General features: G+C 52.1%; 5 protein-coding genes across 5 annotated transcripts in view; 3 read left to right on the plus strand and 2 right to left on the minus strand.

The window, feature by feature from the left end:
- BBK36DRAFT_1136941 (hypothetical protein) overlaps positions 1-498 on the plus strand; it is a gene marked incomplete at both ends in the record, with an annotated part of 1675 nt that extends 1177 nt beyond the window's left edge. Inside the window, 2 exons of the mRNA XM_024893120.1 lie at positions 46-218; positions 367-498. Of these exons, the coding sequence (XP_024753587.1) occupies positions 46-218; positions 367-498 (305 nt within the window). The remainder of the gene's footprint in view (positions 1-45; positions 219-366) is intronic.
- Positions 499-1093: 595 nt separating this feature from the next.
- On the minus strand, positions 1094-2189 carry BBK36DRAFT_1173692 (Swi3-domain-containing protein; the record flags this gene model as incomplete). The annotated part of the gene is made up of 3 exons (XM_024895882.1): positions 1094-1759; positions 1820-1895; positions 1981-2189. 3 exons carry the CDS (start codon positions 2187-2189, stop codon positions 1097-1099), a joined length of 948 nt encoding a protein of 315 aa, XP_024753588.1.
- A 343-nt stretch (positions 2190-2532) lies between these two features.
- On the plus strand, positions 2533-3402 carry BBK36DRAFT_1164818 (hypothetical protein; the record flags this gene model as incomplete). Its single annotated transcript, XM_024894696.1, has 4 exons — positions 2533-2607; positions 2672-2688; positions 2788-2993; positions 3122-3402. 4 exons carry the CDS (start codon positions 2533-2535, stop codon positions 3400-3402), a joined length of 579 nt encoding a protein of 192 aa, XP_024753589.1.
- A 5099-nt stretch (positions 3403-8501) lies between these two features.
- Positions 8502-12885, plus strand: BBK36DRAFT_138153 (FAD/NAD(P)-binding domain-containing protein; the record flags this gene model as incomplete). Its single annotated transcript, XM_024897455.1, has 6 exons — positions 8502-8976; positions 9060-9149; positions 9295-9856; positions 9926-10260; positions 10325-10514; positions 10587-12885. Exons 1-6 carry the CDS (start codon positions 8520-8522, stop codon positions 12883-12885), a joined length of 3933 nt encoding a protein of 1310 aa, XP_024753590.1. The 5' UTR covers positions 8502-8519.
- Positions 12886-13546: 661 nt separating this feature from the next.
- On the minus strand, positions 13547-14716 carry BBK36DRAFT_1108109 (GroES-like protein; the record flags this gene model as incomplete). Its single annotated transcript, XM_024889332.1, has 3 exons — positions 13547-14060; positions 14119-14374; positions 14449-14716. The coding sequence occupies 3 exons, from the start codon at positions 14714-14716 to the stop codon at positions 13547-13549; spliced, it is 1038 nt and encodes a 345-aa protein (XP_024753591.1).
- Positions 14717-18095: the final 3379 nt, after the last annotated feature.

The raw sequence follows: 18095 nt of genomic DNA on the forward strand, positions 1-18095 counted from the left end.
CTCTCCCCTCCGACTACGACTTCGACATCAACGACTTCCTCACAGACGACGCAAACCACGCCGCCTATGACATTGTGGCAGCGAGCAACTATGCCGCTGCGGACCACGAGCTCGACCTCGAGATCCACGACCCTGAGAATCAGATCCCTTCGAGACATTCTATCCAGCAGCCCCAGTCTGGCGCGTCCTCTCATGGATGCGACGATGGCGGCATTGCGGTTGGTGTCTGAGGGACGCGACGATCGGGGCGGGATCCCGGCCTCCGAGTCTTGTGCGACGCGCGGCGACAGCGAGCTGGAACGGTGCCTACGCAGCGTGGCCTTGCCGTCTAGAGAGGTCCTCATCACCCTGTGGTGGGCCCTGAAGGTAGAGGAGAGGAGGATACGCCTGAAGCAGCACAAGAAGCAGGCCGCGGCTCTCGACCCCGAGAAGCGCGCCTCGACAGACAAACGCCGACAACAACACCACCATCACCAGATTCCTTCGTTTTCAAAGTAGTAGTTTAGCATATGTGTTTTAATAGGGCAATGGGCGGATGGCACAAGGCAGCGGCAACAAGGGTTGGCTGCCTTTTCAAGGGTACGGCGCAAAGCGAGGACGATGACAAGGCTAAAATGAGCCTTTTTTATGATATGATCTCTTCATCCCCTTTACTCTTTTTCTAGATGGTAGTGATGATATCCTGTACCAAAAATACAACGCCTACTATTCTACATGATCTACTTTTCATTCAAAGTGAATACAGTCCTCCGCTCTGCAAACTGTGACATCAAACCACATCGTTGGGAAACGCACGAAGTAGTACCTGACTTTACGGAAATCGATGCCGTGATCTGTGCGGAACATTAGTGCGAAACAACACGCATGAGTAGCACGGAGTACGGAGTAGTAGCATCGAGTTGTAATAGTACCATGTAGTGCTTATCCTAAATCTGTAAACCATATATACCTATATCTAGTCATGATCAAATTATCTCCTCATCCCTTCAACGCCAATCAAAACAAGCAGAAATCACTCCCCAGACGCCAGCCCAATGTCCCTAATTGTCGCAATCCATCCATGACACAACAGACCATCACTTTCGTTCCAGAAGTCTCACCACAGCCCCTCCATCTCCTGCATGGCTTCCTCCTCGTCCGCAAAATCGTGCCCCTTGCCTGCTGAAGCGCTGCTGCTACCCGTATTCTTCCCGGTCGGCTGCCCGCTGGATCGATCCTGCTCCTCTGCCTCGGCGATGAGGGCATCAAGATCATCGTCTTCCTCTTCTGCAGGCTGATTCCTTTGCTTCGTGACGGCAGTGGCTGTAGGAGCACCCGGACCTGGCCGGCTGTCCATGCTTTCGGCTTCAGCCATGAGCGCCTCCAGGTCGTCATCGTCGGGGGCATCGTTTGACGGCGCCGCAACACGAAGCGCATTTGTCGACCTTGGCGCCCGAGGAGTAGCGTCGTATAGATCATCATCATCAGGGACGTCATTATCCCTCTCTGGCGTCCTTTGTGTCCTCTGCTGTGTGTCTTGTGCAATAGCAGCCTGCGAGTCTCCTGAAATGGCGACAGTCCCAAAGTCAAAGTCATCGTCTTCATCGTCGTTGCTCGCTTTGGGACGCCCTTCGTTGATCCATTCGTTTCGACCAGTCACGAGGGCCTTTTTGTGGCCGGCTTTTTCGACCATGGCGAGGGCGTCGAGGAACCGGGCTTTAGGGAAGAGGTCGTCCAGCCATAGCTGGTAGAAGGAGAGGAGGCGAGAGGCGTCGGAGAACTATGCGTCAAAGTCAGCGTATGCGATGGGAAAGGAAGATTGAGGCTTGAGAATGCATACCTCGTGACCCTTGCCTTTTAGTTTGAGGCCGGCGGCTCGTTTTCTCAGCTTTGGAATACCATCTGGGCCCAGCAGTCTGGCGATGGAGTTAGCACATTCTCACTTACACGCATGATGCTTGATCCAGGTAGTTATTGCTGCATAGGATATATAGGTAGTACCTCTCTTCGTCAAGCTTGACAGCTGGCACTCGCGCACGTTTCTGGACTGAAACCTCCTCCTCAATTCCCAGCCCAGAGTCGGGCTCTTTTCGCTTCTTGGTGGACGATTCTGGTGGGGGAGATGCGAATGGGTTGTCTGAGTCGAGGCCGTAGTCGTCTAGATCGTCGCCATGGTCCAGCAAGCGCTCAAACGCCGCGGCTGAGGGCATGATGATTGTGTTCCCCCTGAATTATATTTTTTTTGGGGCTTTTTGTTGCGTGCAATTGTCTTCAGTTGGTTATATCAACTCTCTATCTTCCTCTTTAACAAATCGCTATACCAGACGCGTCTTCCCTCTCAATCATGGCGGGGCAGCGCGTCGCAGCTCCCAAGGTATGTACCCACCAGCTTTAATTGATTCACGTGATCAGCTTCGAGTTCGAGCATCCCGCAAACCACGTGATCTCCTTGTTTCCTGAGGCACTAACAATCGCAAGTCGCAGCGACAGGCATCAGATCTCGAGATCCAATTGAGTAGCTGCAATTTTCGGGGTCGCGAAACTACCAGCAAAATGGCTTCGACAGTGACCAAGCAGACCCCGTCGTCTTTCGTCGGGACCAGCAAGGTCGTCGAGACCAGCTATCCGGTATGTAATTGGCGCTCAATTGGCTGCACGACGACGAGTGACTGACTGATTGGGGATATTTTAGCTCATCGACAACGATCCGTACGTGTTCCCTCTTTGATATTGCGAGACAATCTTCTGGGCGGTGCTCGAGGCAGCTGGGAGCTGGACGAATACGAATACTGACGGATGCCTGGGCAGTCACTTCAAGCGGGTTATTCGATATGCGAGAACGTCAGACTACGTAGCTGGTGCGGCCTCTGCGGCCTTTGCACCCGCCGCTCTCTACGCCCTCGAGAGGCTCGCGCCGTCGCACGTCGGCAGGGGAGGCTTTGCCAAGGCCATGCGGCTGGCCGGATTCATTGGTCTGGCCGGCGGTTTCCTCTACTTCTACCAGCGATCAGCCCGTACGTCTTCCTCGAGTCTTCTACATCCGGAGTTCATGTGCGGGGGAGGGGAAGAGGGGGAGAGAACAAGCAGAAAGCTGTGGGGGATCCTTGACGACTGAAACCGATATTCTGACTATGATTCACAGTCCGATTCTACGGCGCCACCGAAAACGCGAGGGAAGTGGAGATGGACATGCGGGAGATGGTCGCCAAGGTCAAGGCGGGAGAGCCCCTGTACGGCCAGAGCAGGCTGAGCCCGCACCTGCAGGGCGTCGCGGCCCGCCAGAGCAGATACTCGGCCCTCTTCTTCAGCACAGTACCGTGGTTCAACTTTGTCAACCACAACCAGCACGGCGTCGACACGGCCAAGTACTACCAGCAGGCCGAGAGGGAACTGGAGGCGGAGCGGGTGGCGGGCGGCAACTAGGCGAGGAAGAACGATCCCAATGTGTATATTTAGCGGGAAGGCCGGTTGCGGCCAAAAGAAGATGCTTGAACTTTTATTCCTGGTGCCCTATGGCATTTGAAATTCATTAAGGTGAATTGGCTGGTGGCTTCAGTCTTTGTCTGCACCCCGCTGTTCTACTGACAAAGATTTAACACATGTTGTTACAGGTCATAACCATGATTAACTTACAGTCTTGCAGGCATCTTCCGAGACTTTGCTAGCTTTGTTCGCTCATGAGAAGAGGCATACGTGGAAGAAGTGATAGCTGAGTTGACTACTACAGACAACTACTTCCATGGAGGCATCTATTTTCGAGCTTGAACTTGCGATACACGGCCCTTGTGCTTCCTCTTGGCTGGAAAACGAAAAAAATATGAATACAGATCCACATATCAACTTGCAGTGGCCGAAAGAGCCAGCATACAACTGCGAATGGAGATTCGGTCTGATAGAGTCGCCGAAGAAGCCTGGCTGAACGGCGACTACGGAGTAGCTGAAGCAAAAGCAGCTCGTGATGCGAAGCTCCACAATGTATTCGGATCACCAAGCTGTACACGACGGTCTAAACCTAGCTCAAGTTACTATTCGACTGAACTACCAGGCTTGCCCCGACGTAACCCGATGATGAGGCTGAGATGCCCCAGGTGAAGCCTGGCCGGATGTTAACCCTCCGCCAAGATCATCGCTGTGATATGAACTCCTGCACTGCCGCGATTGGATGGAATACGAGTATTCAAGACATTGAAGAATCAGCTGATGGGAAACAATGCATTACGATGACAACTTGGAAACGAAAACCCTTGCCCGGCTGAGCCGGGTTCCTGGCCAATTTGAGCAGACGATCCGGGACCCCCCCTGAAGCTGCAACTATGGTATGCGTATGCGTGGACCCACGGATCATGCAAGACTCACTCGCCTGAGAGCATGGCATTCTCCGGTGGTGACTCAACTACGAAGACGGGCGCGGCAGTCTGGCGGCCTATGTGTCAACTTCGTCACGGAAATCCGAGACCTCATGATGGAGGAGACAGGCATTCCGTGCCCCCCCTGTTAGCTCATGGCAGCAACCCTGGCTTTTTGCGGAGTGAAACTTTGGCGCGAGAGCCGCTGGGAAACCTCGATCGGCAAGACGACAATTACGAATCGAGGTGATTTGGATTTCATGAAGAGGAAACATATCTGACGACTCATATCAAGGCTGAGTGATGAAACAACTTCAGTCTGGTAACAGCTGTTGGGCCTTCCCGCAGTTGTTGGTTTCGCAACTCATTCGGGTAGATGCACATCATTCCTTCGGCAGATGGTCCAAGCAGGGCTTAATCTGCATATGCACATGTCCACGATTGATAACATTCCAACTCTTTAAGCGAGGCAACATGCAGGAACTGGCCATGGAATCCGACTCTATGGACAGACGAGGCCAAGCATTTCTCCACCGTCTCCTCAATGTCAAGCTTCTTACCATCCGCAAATAACGAGCACAAACACCGGGCTGCCGGATCGGTAGCGAGGCAGCGATGTAACTCCAGCTACGTTGTTGTCGTCACTCGCCGATGTGACGACGCCGGGCAAGACAAAATTCTGGGCCGCGGAAGAATGGCGAGGGGGGAAAGAGTCGTCGTCACCTGTGCCCGTCCCGTCACATTGGACCGGGATCTTGGTCGAGGGTTGTTGGGTGACTTGCTTTGTTGGTGGACTGCCATCAAGTGCCGAACAACGTGAAGGACCAAAACGTGGTTCCTGTTGGTTCTGTCACATGCTGAAGACAAACTTCTGGAATAGCATCAAGGATATCACGCTCTTGGGCCAGCAGATTTGAAAGCATCACGTAACGACTACTGGAATCCCCTCGTCGCCGGAAGGAGGATCTGCCGGTCATTTTCTTGAAGCCGGAACAGAACATGTGTGCTGCTAATCGCAAGAAATGGCTCAAAAGCAGGAACGAGTTGCAGATGCCGTGGATGGCGGTCATATGTGGGCAAATGCAACCCAATTTAGACAACTGTAACCGTCGGATCCAAGTACATCAACGAAAAGTTCTTAACCTACCAAGTCTACTCTGTACTATCTCGCAACGCGGCGATAACATGGTTTGACATCCATATACGATCAATATGAAGGATGCCGTCGACTGAGACATTCACAGTGATGGAATAGGCCCAGTCAACTACACGAACTAAAAACTGCGTCGCTTTCTTGCCAGAATTCACCCATCACATGTCTCCAAATAAAGGGGAACAAAGAGGACTCTCTTGTCAATGTGACGAGGCATCCGGACGCCGCCAACCTGAATCGTTGCTGTTGGCCGAAGCAAACCTCCGGTGATGTGACCGTTCCAATATTGGATGCCAGGGCTGTGTCAATGACAGAGTCTTTGGAGAAAACGGAATCGGGGCTGTTCAAGTTCATTGCAACCCAACCATGGGGCAGGTTGTGATGAGAGCGGCGTCGCTGCGGACCTTCATGCAGACGAACTCAGCTCCACAGCCGCAATACATAAAGCGACGGCATATCGTGTGTCTGGTCAGGCGAGAGTTGTAATAGCCCGCAGCCATCGAGAGCAAATCGCGCGTAGTATCAAGACCGTCGGACGAGGGGATGGGTGCTTCCAGGGCTGAACGGTTGAATGACGTCTCAATCTTCAGTCTGAGTCTTTCAGCTGCCGAGGGAGTCATGGTTTCGTGTTTGACTGTAACCCCGTCGTCTGATAACGATGCACCCTCCATGCTCCCTGCGCCCCTCTCTGTTCAGGTGGCTATGGAGCGAGCTCTTACAGGTTCTGGGAGAAAGAGGGGGGGCATTGAGGGCGCTGGATGGATGGCTTCAATCGCATCTCCGCAACCTTCAAGTTTCAACTGACTGTTGGCAGTCGAAAAAGGCCGTTACGAAGCTAGAATATCGACTGTGATGACCGTTTAGTGCATGACGAAGCCGAGACATGCTGCCCTGCCCGGCCATTTCCCCTGCCCCTGTCGACATGTATCCTTGAGCGCTGTGAAGCCACATGAGTCCACAACCAACTCGCACCAACATGGAGAACAGTATCCAGCAGCCTCGTCAGTCTCTTGCTGTCGGTCCTTGTCTAAAGTCTCGGGCCGTATCCCCGTTGAAGCTAGCCCTGCAATCAGGAGGGAAGGACGGAGGGCCGCTGCGAACCATGACGGGCGAGCAGGGCCACGGGTAGGATTATGCTCCATCAAGCTGTCAACGCCTCGGTAGCTCCACTTGCGATGCTGCCATGATCGAGCTACTGTACGAACAGACAGGGACCCAAGTCGCCACGTTTCCGGCGGACCCCAGGCTTCAAACGCCGTGCTTTAGCACTACTATACTGGCATCTGCTGAAGAGTTAGCAGCAGTTTGGTGTTCTGTCGAAGGGATTCTTCACGCATTGCAAGGCGGATATTCTTATTATATCCGGAGAACAAGAGGACGAAACATGTCTGCTCGGCAATGCGAGCAAGCAAGCAAGAGCTGGAGCTAGGGCTAGGTCCAGACCCATGCATGGCCGCAAGAAGCTAAGTGAGGCAGAGTATTGGCGATTCCCTGTTCCCAATGTGACGATGCCAGGGTGCCAGGACAGCCTGCGAGGCTGAGAGTCGATTCCAGGTTCGTGTTTTCAGCGCACTGTCGATGCTACATGTCCATGTACCTGGCGCTCCATCTCAGCAGGGCAACACTAGGTATGTACCAAGTTCGACTGGATTCTGTTCACCGAATCACCGACTACTCAACACCCCCCCCGTCCCCTGCAGCAGTCGTAGCAACAGGGGGGGCTTAAACATACGGAGTTTGCAGATCGATCGGACGGTTCGCCAGCTCGCCAGGGGTCCGTCATCACCCTCGGCAAGACGGTGACGAATGAATGCAAGATCGAAAAGGGAAGAGAAAAACAGCTCGAATTTCGAGGGCTGAATCTGACCTGGCAAGTAATGAGGCTTGTCGTGACAATATCCTGTAAGGTGATCACATGTGAATTCCCTCGATATCTGTCGCCCTCTGGACGCTTAGTCATGCATACATTCCCCCAGGGAAGGAGGGGCCTCTCTCCGACTTCAACCTCTCCTTAGATTGCTTCTTCTCCTCGATTCCATTCTCCATTGATCCAGTCAAGTCTTGGATATGCCATCTCTTCAGCTGATCAGTTATTTCGTCACAAGGAACACCCCCCACCGGACAGCCTCGGTCAACCCTGGATAGAGGCTGATGGTGGAGTGGAGAGGAACAGATTCCCCTCTGAACAATGAAGGCGAGATCAACCTCCCCATGTGATGGCTCCAGGGCCGAGACAAGGTGCAGCTACATGCATATCCACGAGTGCCCAAGCTTCTGGACAGCATCGGGCGTGGCGGCTAGGTTCGACGGCCAATATCACACACCCCTCCGAGATGCCACCCATGATGTGACATTCTCCCCAAGCCCCATCCATCCGCTGCAACGGTACTCCATGCCCCTGGGAACTGGGAAAAGACAGAATCTGTCATGTACGTTTTCTTCCATCCGATGTGTGCCAACTCCGGTTGACAGTTGCAGCCAGCTGAACCGACTGCCATCCACCCGAAGGACTCCATGGCCAACGAGGTGACTCTGCAGCTGCCGGCTGTGGCGGCTGAAAAGCTGGCAGCAGAATGGTGCAAACGAGTACTCTCCGGAGTTAAAAAGGAGACGACTTCGCATTCCATCTCATCGTCGTTCTTCCAGTCTCCTCGAAGGAAGCACAGGCCATTCCATGTGCTGCTAGTTCTGCATTGTTGCTTCGGACGGCCCCCCTTTCTCTATTCATCAATTGACGGCTAAACACTAGCGGAGGAACCAACAGCGTCGTCTTTTCTATTGTCTCTGCATCCACCAACGCCGTCGAGCTGCAGCTGGCGTGGCCCAGGCACGCCGATTATAGCATCTTCATAGTCCGGGGGTTCTGACCTCGGAGAATTCTGGTGGTAATGGATGGAGTATATCGATATGGCTCTGCGCACAAGCACCGCCAGCCTTCTCCATTTACATTTCAACACCAAACAGCAGAGAAGCAGTCGAACAAGATCGACAATTTTGGGGCCCCTACGGCCGGTCTATATCAGCATTTGTTGCCTATAGGGATGCCAAATGCATGCTTGTATAATGAGCAAATGTATCCTACTCCTCCTTTAACCGCATCTCTTGAGTCGGAAGATGGGGATTCTTCAGGCATCTCGGACTGCCCTCAAGACGGCCTCATCGCAGATGGCCCCCGTGCAAACCCCTATCCCAGGATCTCGAAATCTGTGGAGCTTCTGCGAGATTCCTATGACTGCGTCGTCATAGGCTCCGGATATGGAGGCTCCGTGGCTGCATCACGCATGGCCCGAGCAGGCGAGTCGGTCTGCTTGCTGGAACGAGGAGAAGAGAAATGGCCGGGAGAATATCCTACGACTACCATGGAAGCAGCGAAGCAGTTCCGTCTTACGGGAGACTTCACTCCGAGCTCCTTTGGTGGAGTTGCTGTTGACAGCGGAAACACCACCGGCTTGTATCATCTGTTCTTTGGACGTGATCAGAGTGCTCTTGTCGGCAATGGTAAGTGATCAGTGCTCGAGAGACGTTTCCAGTCTGTAACTCCTCGTTCAGTTTTACTGACACTGCATTACCTCAATCTGTAGGTCTCGGTGGCACAAGCCTCATCAACTCGAATGTATTTCTAGAAGCAGACGAAGACGTTCTCAAGATGGGCTTCTGGCCGCCCGAGATACGTAACGACCCAACCAATTTGGATGAATGCAAGTAATTGCTGTTTCTTTTGTCTTTTCCCACCTATACACTTCTTTCCTGTAATCCATCTTATGTAGGACTTACAGGAACACCTTCGGACTAACTCTTCTTCTCCCCAATACGCAGATTACCAAAAAGTCAGGGACATGCTTGAGCCAGAACCTTATCCGGAAGACTGGCCAGCACTCAAGAAGATGGACATCTTTAATCATCAAGCCAAAGTCCTCGGGTTGGATGACAAGCTCCGTAGAGTTCCTCTTACAACCCGCTTCCGGTCCGGCCCCAACAGCTCCGGCGTCAACATGAAAGCATCGACGCTCACTGGACAAGATACCACGGGCGTCAATGACGGATCGAAAACCACAACGCTGGTGACATACCTCGCCGATGCATGGAATTGGGGTGCCGACATGTTTTGTAAGTGCGAGGTGCGGTACATTGAGAAAGTCCAAGATGATCGGGGCGGTTATCTGATCTACTTCGCCTGGCATGGCCGGGGCCGCAACCGCTTTGCAGAAGATGATACCTACGGCGACTTGATGTGGGTTCATGCAAAGAAGGCCGTCTTTCTCGGAGCTGGTGCGATTGGCACGACGGAAATCCTGCTACGGAGCAAGCAGATGGGCTTGAATATGAGCGACTGGGTTGGCCGCGGAATGAGCGGCAACGGAGATGTGCTCGCATTCGGGTAAGATTTATATATATCTCTTCCTTCTTCTCGGGTGTTCAAAAAGTCTGACAATTTGGTGTTATGTAGACACAACTGCGAACAAGAAGTGAACGCTCTCGGAAAGCCATCGCCGGATCCTGCAAACCCCGTAGGCCCAACCATCACTTCTGCCATTGACAACAGAAAGGGCCATGAGAATCCGCTCAACGGCTACATTATTCAGGAGGGCGCCATGCCACAAGCTTTTTCCCAGCTACTGCAGTGTATGCTGGACCTGATGCCGGGAAGCCATGCCCCTGACATGCCGCTTCTCCAGCGAGCCCAGCAGGCGATGGGTGTGTGGAAAAGCAGACTGCTTGGACCGTTTTCGAAGACAGGGACACTAAGCAACACTCAGGTATTCTTGATCATGTCCCACGATGGTAAGCTCAACTTCTTTTACACCAGTCGACACGGGATAGATGGCGAGTTTACTGACCAGATTAGGGAGCCAAGCAACTCTGAGTCTAAAGAACGACAAGCCGGTGTTGGAATTCATCGGAGTGGGGAAAAGTGACAGAGTCAAGAGGTTCAATGCCATACTCGAAAAGGCCACAGATGCTGTTGGCGGCACTTTGGTGTACACCCCCTTTTACAACCTCATGAACAAGCAGCAGATCACGGCACATCCTCTTGGGTACGAGGCTCCCTCCTCATTATATAGACTCGCGGTATGAATTGGCTCTAACGTCTCTCACTCTATCTACAGTGGAGCTCCAATGTCTTGGGACAACACGGGGGCGAACGGCGCGACAAACCACCTAGGCCAGGTCTTCATCGGCAACGACACCTCAGAGACCCATGCCGGCCTCATCGTGACTGACGGGGCCCTCATTCCTGCCGCGATTGGAGTGAATCCTCTTGCAACTATTGCGGCCCTCGCGGAACGAACGGTCGAAGCGTATGCCAGAGCGAACGGCCTCAACATCAACGAGAAAAAGAACGATGTCTTGGATCTCTTTGGCAAGCCAGCCTACAAGCCAAGAGACCGACGCTCTTCCGAGACCTACTGTGATTCTGGCCCCGAAGCTCCTGACCGAATACTGAGCATGGCCAAAATGCTGAAATTGAAGAGCATCGAATTCACAGAGCTCATGTCGGGTTTCGTACACAAAGCCTCGTCAGACGCGGCAGTCGAAGACACGGCCGCCTTTGAATCTGCCTTTCGCGCTGCCAAAGGTGGCGGTGAGGTTGGCAGATTGCTTGTTAGTGCAACAATCTTTGACAGCACCAGCCTTCGAGATGAATCTCAACCCAGTGGCATGCTTACCGGCACTTTTGTCTGCCCCAGCATCGAAGGATCGCCGTTCATGATACTAAGAGGAGACTTGGGGCTGTTCAAGAAGAGCCAGAAAGTCACAGGAACCAGCAGGCTGACTTACGACTGCGATATGGTTGGTGCCAATGGTCGACGCCTTCGTTTTCGTGGCTACAAGGTGGTTGATGCCTCTGTGTCTCTGAGTCCTCTTCAGATGTGGCGCTCTACTACAACGCTGTATGTTGTCATAACAGAAAAGGTCGTCCACGAGCAAGACTGCATCCATACCAGCCAGGAGCCCGACATTCTGGATGATGACATTGCCGATTATTACGAGGACATCCCCATCTATGCCAGTGAAAAGCTGGTCGCAAGAGGCATCCTGCATCTACACCCAATGGACTTTTTGTCGGAAATGATGACACTCACTCCTGCGGGCAGCAGTCTCCTCGACAGAGCCACAAACATGTCCAAGTTCACGTCCTTCTTCACGTCCAAATCTTTGTCCCACTTCTTCACGCCCCTGAACAGCCTCGAGTACCCAGAGCAGGGGTTTGTCTCCTATATCAACTATACGCCTCCGTCACAATCGTACGCTATCGTTGCTGACGACGGAGTCGAAACTGAGCTGCATATGTGGGAGCCAAGCCCAGGTGCTGTTGCTACTAACTCACGAGGCTCTCCGGTCAAGACTGAGAATCTCTTCATGATCCCCGGTGCGTCCGTTGACCATCAGATCTTTGCCCTGCCGACCATCCCTTTCAACGCGGTCAACTACTTTACACGAGCTGGTTATCGCGTATTTGTTACTGTCCATCGTATTTGCCAGTTGAGGTCAACGCGGAAGCAGGCGTGGACAACATACGATTCGAGGCTCGATATCAAGTCAAGTCTCGAGAAGATCCGCAGCATTTACGGTGGCGGGAAGATCTACACCATTGCCCACTGCATGGGATCTGTGGCTTTTGCTTGCGGTCTCCTTGACGGGACCATCCCATCCGACTGGATTCTGGGAATCACCTGCAGCCAGGTGTTCATGAATCCGATATGGAACACTATGAACATGATCAAGGCCACCTCACCCGTGGCTTTGGACAGAATATACAACTCTTTGCTGGGGGACTGGATGGACTTTGACACGTCGGCTGAGGATTCTGTGGCCCAGCGAGCTCTGAATCAGTTGCTTCGCTTTTACCCGGAACAGAGAAACGAAATGTGCAGGAATGCTGCTTGCCATCGTACAACATTGCTGTTTGGGCGTTGCTGGAGTCACCAAAACCTCAACGAGGCGACTCATCGGAACATCGATCGCTTCTTTGGCGGAGCGAGCATGAATCTAATGAGTTTACTGAAGCGAATGGGGAGCCGCGGCGAGGTGAGCACCAATGCTCCCGAGTATGAGGAGCTTACAGGGCCGCAGAACGTGGAGCGCCTCCGAGGCATTCCCTTTCTGTTCTTCGCCGGCCAGGACAGCGGCGTCCTGTCCCCAAGATCTACAGAGAAGACGTACGAGCGCTTGATCGATGCCTTTGGAATATCTGCCGGCCTTCCCGGCGGAGGCATCCAGTATAGACGGAGAGTTGTACCGGGTTATGGCCACTTAGACTGTTGGATGGGACGCAATGCATGGCGGGACGTGTTTCCGTTTGTTCGCGAAGAAATTGACCGAGTTGTCCGAGGCGAGTCATATCAATTCCGCCAACCAAATGATAGATTTAAGCGTTTCATGGAGGATATTGAGCTGCATTAGAGATGCACTGCGGGCGTTGGGGGGCTTTTCTTTTTCTACTTCCCATCCCCTTTCCCCCTTTTGGTCTCTATCAAGAGTAGATGAAGATGCGGGAGTGTGCTGTTGGGCAGGGCAAAGAGACATCTGGATCGTTTGGGTGCAAGGATAGGCGTTTGACTTTTTTTGTTCGATCTCTTTCTATACCATTCGGCTATGGTTGGACACCCTCGGGGGATTTGGAGAGAGGCTTTGGTACTGGATACCCACATCATTTGGTAGATATTCTAGATTCTGCCCATAGAGAAATCAGCTTAAGAGACAAAGGAAGTTTTTGAACGTACTCTGGTGGCCTCAGAACTCAGAGATACTAGTAGTGACTGAACAAACGAGAGTATGAAATCACTGGCTTGGTAGTTAATTGTATGATGTCCCTTGGGCTTGGTACCTCGGGTCTATTGAACAACTGACAGCACATTCGATAACAGTAAAAGACCTTGTTCCGTTTATCTGGTATCAAATTAAGAACATTCGTATTCCTATCGTACATGAGCATCGCACATCTGACCCCCTCGTATATTGGATATCATCAGCCCGGTCCAGACTCCGGCACAAGAAAAAAGAAGCAGAGAGACATACGTCAATCCTCATGAAGCCAGAACCTATAGGGCTCCTCCCGTCTCTGTCAAACCGGATACACCAGCTTCACGCCCGATACTTTGCCCTCCCGCATCTCCTGCAACCCATCCAGGATGCCCTTCCACCCGCCTGCCCTGATGCTCTGCGGATGCGGCCTGATCCTCCCCTGCCACAGCAGCCCCTGCGCCAAGCCCATGAACTTGACGGCGAAGTCGTACTCCTTGGGGTCCGCAGGAATGTTTTCGTCTCCAAAGTCGAAGGCTTCTCCAAAGGCCGTGTAGGCCATGACGTGAAGGTTCTTAACGTCATCTCGTGGAATCTCCGCCAGGCCGCTGAGGCCAGTGTATTTGCCGCCTGAGCTGCCGATCGCGTAGCAGCATAGCTCTGCCGATTCGGGCGTGGAAATGGTGTCGAAGACGTGGGCGAGCCGGTTCTTGGTAATCTTACGGATCGAGGGGGCGCAGCTTGGTGAGTTGTAGTCGTACACGTAGTCCGCGCCGAGGCTGCGAACGAGATGAAAGTTTGGAGGGGAGCACGTCGCGACGACCTCTAAGCCAGACCTGTACAAGAAGTCAGGGCTTGATACTGGGACATTTACATAGACCTTGTGCAGCTCACAGTTTGGCAAATTGAATGGCAAGGGTGCCTGTTGCCGTGCTGCCTCCGTATATCAGCACCGGAAAGGGTCGCATGGGAGGATCATCGGGCAGGGGAAGCTCCAGGCATTCATAGAGGCTCTGGCCAACGGTGATGATGCCGGCACCTAGCGTTGCAGCCTCTTCAAATGTCATGTAGTCGGGAATTTTGATTTGAAGATCCCCTTTCGCAGTGACATGCTCCGCGAACGCCCCGTCTTCGTGGTTCGAGTGGTTACCTAGGAGGTGAAAGAAAAACCACCAGTGTCAGCATATCATATGGTGCCCTCCAACTTGCAAAAGGATCACGGACTGCCATGAACCATTCCCATAACTCTATCGCCAACATGTGGTCCATGCTTGACAGCAGGGCCAACCCGCTCTACTACACCACTGTAGTCACAGCCCACAATCGCCCCAGGGCTGGCGAGGTAGTCAATCTGCTTCCAGTCGGTCGGATTCAGTGCCACGGCCGCTGTTTTCACGATGATGTAGTCGTCGCGAAGCCTAGGCATGGGAGTGTCCGTGACGACTTCGGCCTTGCCAGGGCCCTTCATCTGGATAGCCGTTTGTGTAGCCATTGGCGTTGATGCTTGGGTGAGACACCGCACACAAACGAGTCGCAAGAGACGCGAACCGATGCAGAGAGAAGGGCAGGATAGGATCTATATCTAGTATATTAGTAAATTCACATTGGTAATAGAGGCTTGACTGGCGGTTTACGCTTACCCCGCGTAAGCCTTTACAGCTCGCTTTCTGTTGTCATGATCCCGACGCCACCTACATTCACGCCTGAGGTCCACGAGGGGTACATTCCAAGGCCTTGGGTCAAACGGGGTCCAGATCTCACTAGCAGGGCCCCCAAAGTCCATCCCTTGTATCCAACCGCGAATCATCTGCCGGTCTACCCCGGTTTCAAGAGCGTTTGGCGTTCAGCTTGAGCCACGCATGATCGGTGGCTGTAATAGAGTTCGAGCCGGTCGGTTGCTGAAAGTAGGGGGGCGCCAGCTCAGGGTTTTCAGTCCCAAGTTCTCAGATGTCTCGGAGATGCTCTCTCCGGATTGCCTCTACCGGCGTCGTTGCTGATGGGAATGATCGAGGTGAGTCTCTTGATACAATCAAGAGACGGATTGGCGGAGACGCTGAAAACAATATATATTGACTGACGATGATTGCTCGATTTGTCCCCAGGAATAGTTGCCTAATTGCTTAGCTTATTTAGTGTCGGTTGAGGACGAGTCCAGCTACCAATCCGAATGACGTCGATACAATACCTTGCATGCAGGAACAAGGGTCAAGGCACTCATGGGCCTGAGTCTTTGTTAAGGTTACTTGTAAGAAGTTAACCATGCCCCATTGGAAGAAACCCTACGTTCGTTCATGTGCTCGTTCAGGGGCGGTAAACGAAGAATGCCAATACCAACACATCACGGCAACATGTCTGATACATAAAAGTGTCCAGTGTTCCTGCAGGTATGGAAGTCGCTCTAGAGTATCAGAATCCTATCAACGGCCGGCAAACTTCCACTTCAAACATACGATCTTCGCACATCTGGTGAACGTCATAGGGAGGTACTGGTGGTCGAAGCCTCTGGCCCCCGTATCCATCGCTGTCCTTCGAAGCGGACGTAAGGTTTAGGCCTTATTAGTATTTCGGAACGGAGTAGTTGTACAGAAAATTATAAGTACGTGGGAACGAAGAATGGTATCGCTTTCTTGAAGACCAAGTAATAATGGGGAAAACCGTCCAGGAAGTGGTTGGCAAGGCGAAACCTGGGAAACTGCCAGCTTTTCAGCACGTCCATTCTACAGCAAAGCTCTAGACGTACCTAAGCTCTAGAGGTAGATCATCTCGAGTCCTTGTAGTGTACCGTTCTAATACGCAAACCGTAAGTGATAGTTAACAAGATGGAGACAATGTACGGCACTCATAACTTGGAAATGCCCGCCTTTCGCAATGCCATGAGCATCAATGTATAAGGCAACCTACTTGATCCAGCAACTAGTTTCCAGAAAGTGAAGCACACGCTGATTTTCTCTCGCAGTGACCTAATGGGCCATCATCCCCTATTCAATCGACAACGACTATCCCAACGCCACCAAGACACCCGCCACAGGTCGGCAGAAGAGCTGGGCTTCGTTGGTGTCACGGCCATCTCAGAGGGCTCCCCACTCTCTTTGGAAATTGCAACTTGTCTCGTGGATCTAGATCAATGCTCGCTTCAACGAAGTATACCTCGGCTATCGTGTCGATTAGAATTCGGTTGTCGAAGAGACTGGCGAGGTTGGTCGGATCAAGTCGTCTCTTGTCTGGGAGGCCATCGCTGCCGTCCAGGATATCAAAGGTCGTCGAATTACTGTGTTTGACCCACAGGATATGGATCAGCTCAGATCCAAGAACGAACAAGCTCCCGAACTATGAGTGAGATATGACTCGTTGCCTGCTGAGTACATGCGACTTTTGTGAACGGGGGGCATGGGATAACCAAGGAAGTTGGTGGAGGGGGCTCTTTGTGGAGATGGATTCTGTTGGCATAGGGAGGCCAGAGCACAGCTTCTTTTGAGGCTTGGCTATACTCTCAGTGTGTGGCAGATTCGCACAGATATTCATATTGATTTTGATGCGTCAAGGATGCGATTTCAGTCCTAATGTTGTCCAAGCAGCTTCAGAGACTGCCGCCATGTTTCTAGGCCATCAAGACACTGCAGGCAATGTGAAGAGATACCCACATATTGCAAGGAAACTCACTTCTGCATCATATACCTTAGGCAGAAGTTTCCTGCAACTTCTACCAATCGTTTCTGGCAATAGGCAGTCACAGAAGATGCTCTTGCGACTTTGCCGATGAATGCATGATTCACCACTTGCCCTTCTCACCATCCCGGAGACATATAGGGGGCAACTGCCCTACAAAACTCGCCTATCAAGCGGTCACCAGGTGAAAACAGCCGACAAACACGTCACTGATGCGAGCCCTTCAGCAAGAATGGCAGCCACGGTGTGGGGCAAGCGAACAATGCTTTGGGGTAGGTGACCAGTTGATTTTCCTCTTTTGTTTTCCTTCTCCAAACTCCCTTTCGTGCTCAACTCCTTTCAACCAAACAAACTCAAGCACAGCCAGGCAACATGCCAACAACCTGTCTGTTTTCTCATCACCTGAGACTTCGTACTTCTTTCTTTTACTATTAATTCACGAGTATCCGCCGATGTACGATTTATCATCCCTCGAGAAGCGTCTGCAATGAATGTTCGTTCACTTCCCACCCTTCATCGAGGAAACTCCAAGCACCAAGTGTTGATTTTGTATTTTCTCATCCAAGTTGTTACCACCAGTGCCTTGGGCTATCTCGATGTAACTCCCGCCATCACAGTTCTCCAAATACCAACCACTATGGCTATCCAGAGAGAAGCTCGAATGCCCTCGAGCACGCTCATCACTGCATCCGTTCACCCTCTCACGCGTCCTGCTTCATACCATCACTCACTACCGTTGCCATCAACTTCATCCGGATCTGCATGCCGATGGCCTAGCTGCCGTATGCTTCTACCTCATATGTGCTCTTGTAGGCGCATGCTCACCTGCAACTTCGGGTTGCCCACCACCTTTGCCTTTTACTGGTCATCCATTCATTTCGCCCATTGTCCTACATCTTTCTTGAGCAGGTTTCCGTGTTCAAAAGGGTGCGTTGGAGGCTAATGGGGCCGCATCCCACCACACAAGCTCCCCATTTTCTCCTGTTTGCAAGGAATATATGGTTTCAATAGTCTAGAGTGCCAGGAGGGTAAGGAGACGCAAGCAAATAAAACAAGAATAAGAAAGCAAAGACACAGAAAAGAAAAATGCAAGAAAGGAAAAGAAAAGAAAAGAAAAAGAAAAGAAAAAGAAAAGAAAAAAAAAAGGAAATAAAAACAAGAAGCGGAGAAGAAGAAAAAAGAGGATAAAACTAGGGAATAGGAAA

The sequence above is a fragment of the Trichoderma citrinoviride genome (assembly GCF_003025115.1).
Source record: "Trichoderma citrinoviride strain TUCIM 6016 unplaced genomic scaffold BBK36scaffold_1, whole genome shotgun sequence".
Classification (NCBI taxonomy): domain Eukaryota; kingdom Fungi; phylum Ascomycota; class Sordariomycetes; order Hypocreales; family Hypocreaceae; genus Trichoderma; species Trichoderma citrinoviride.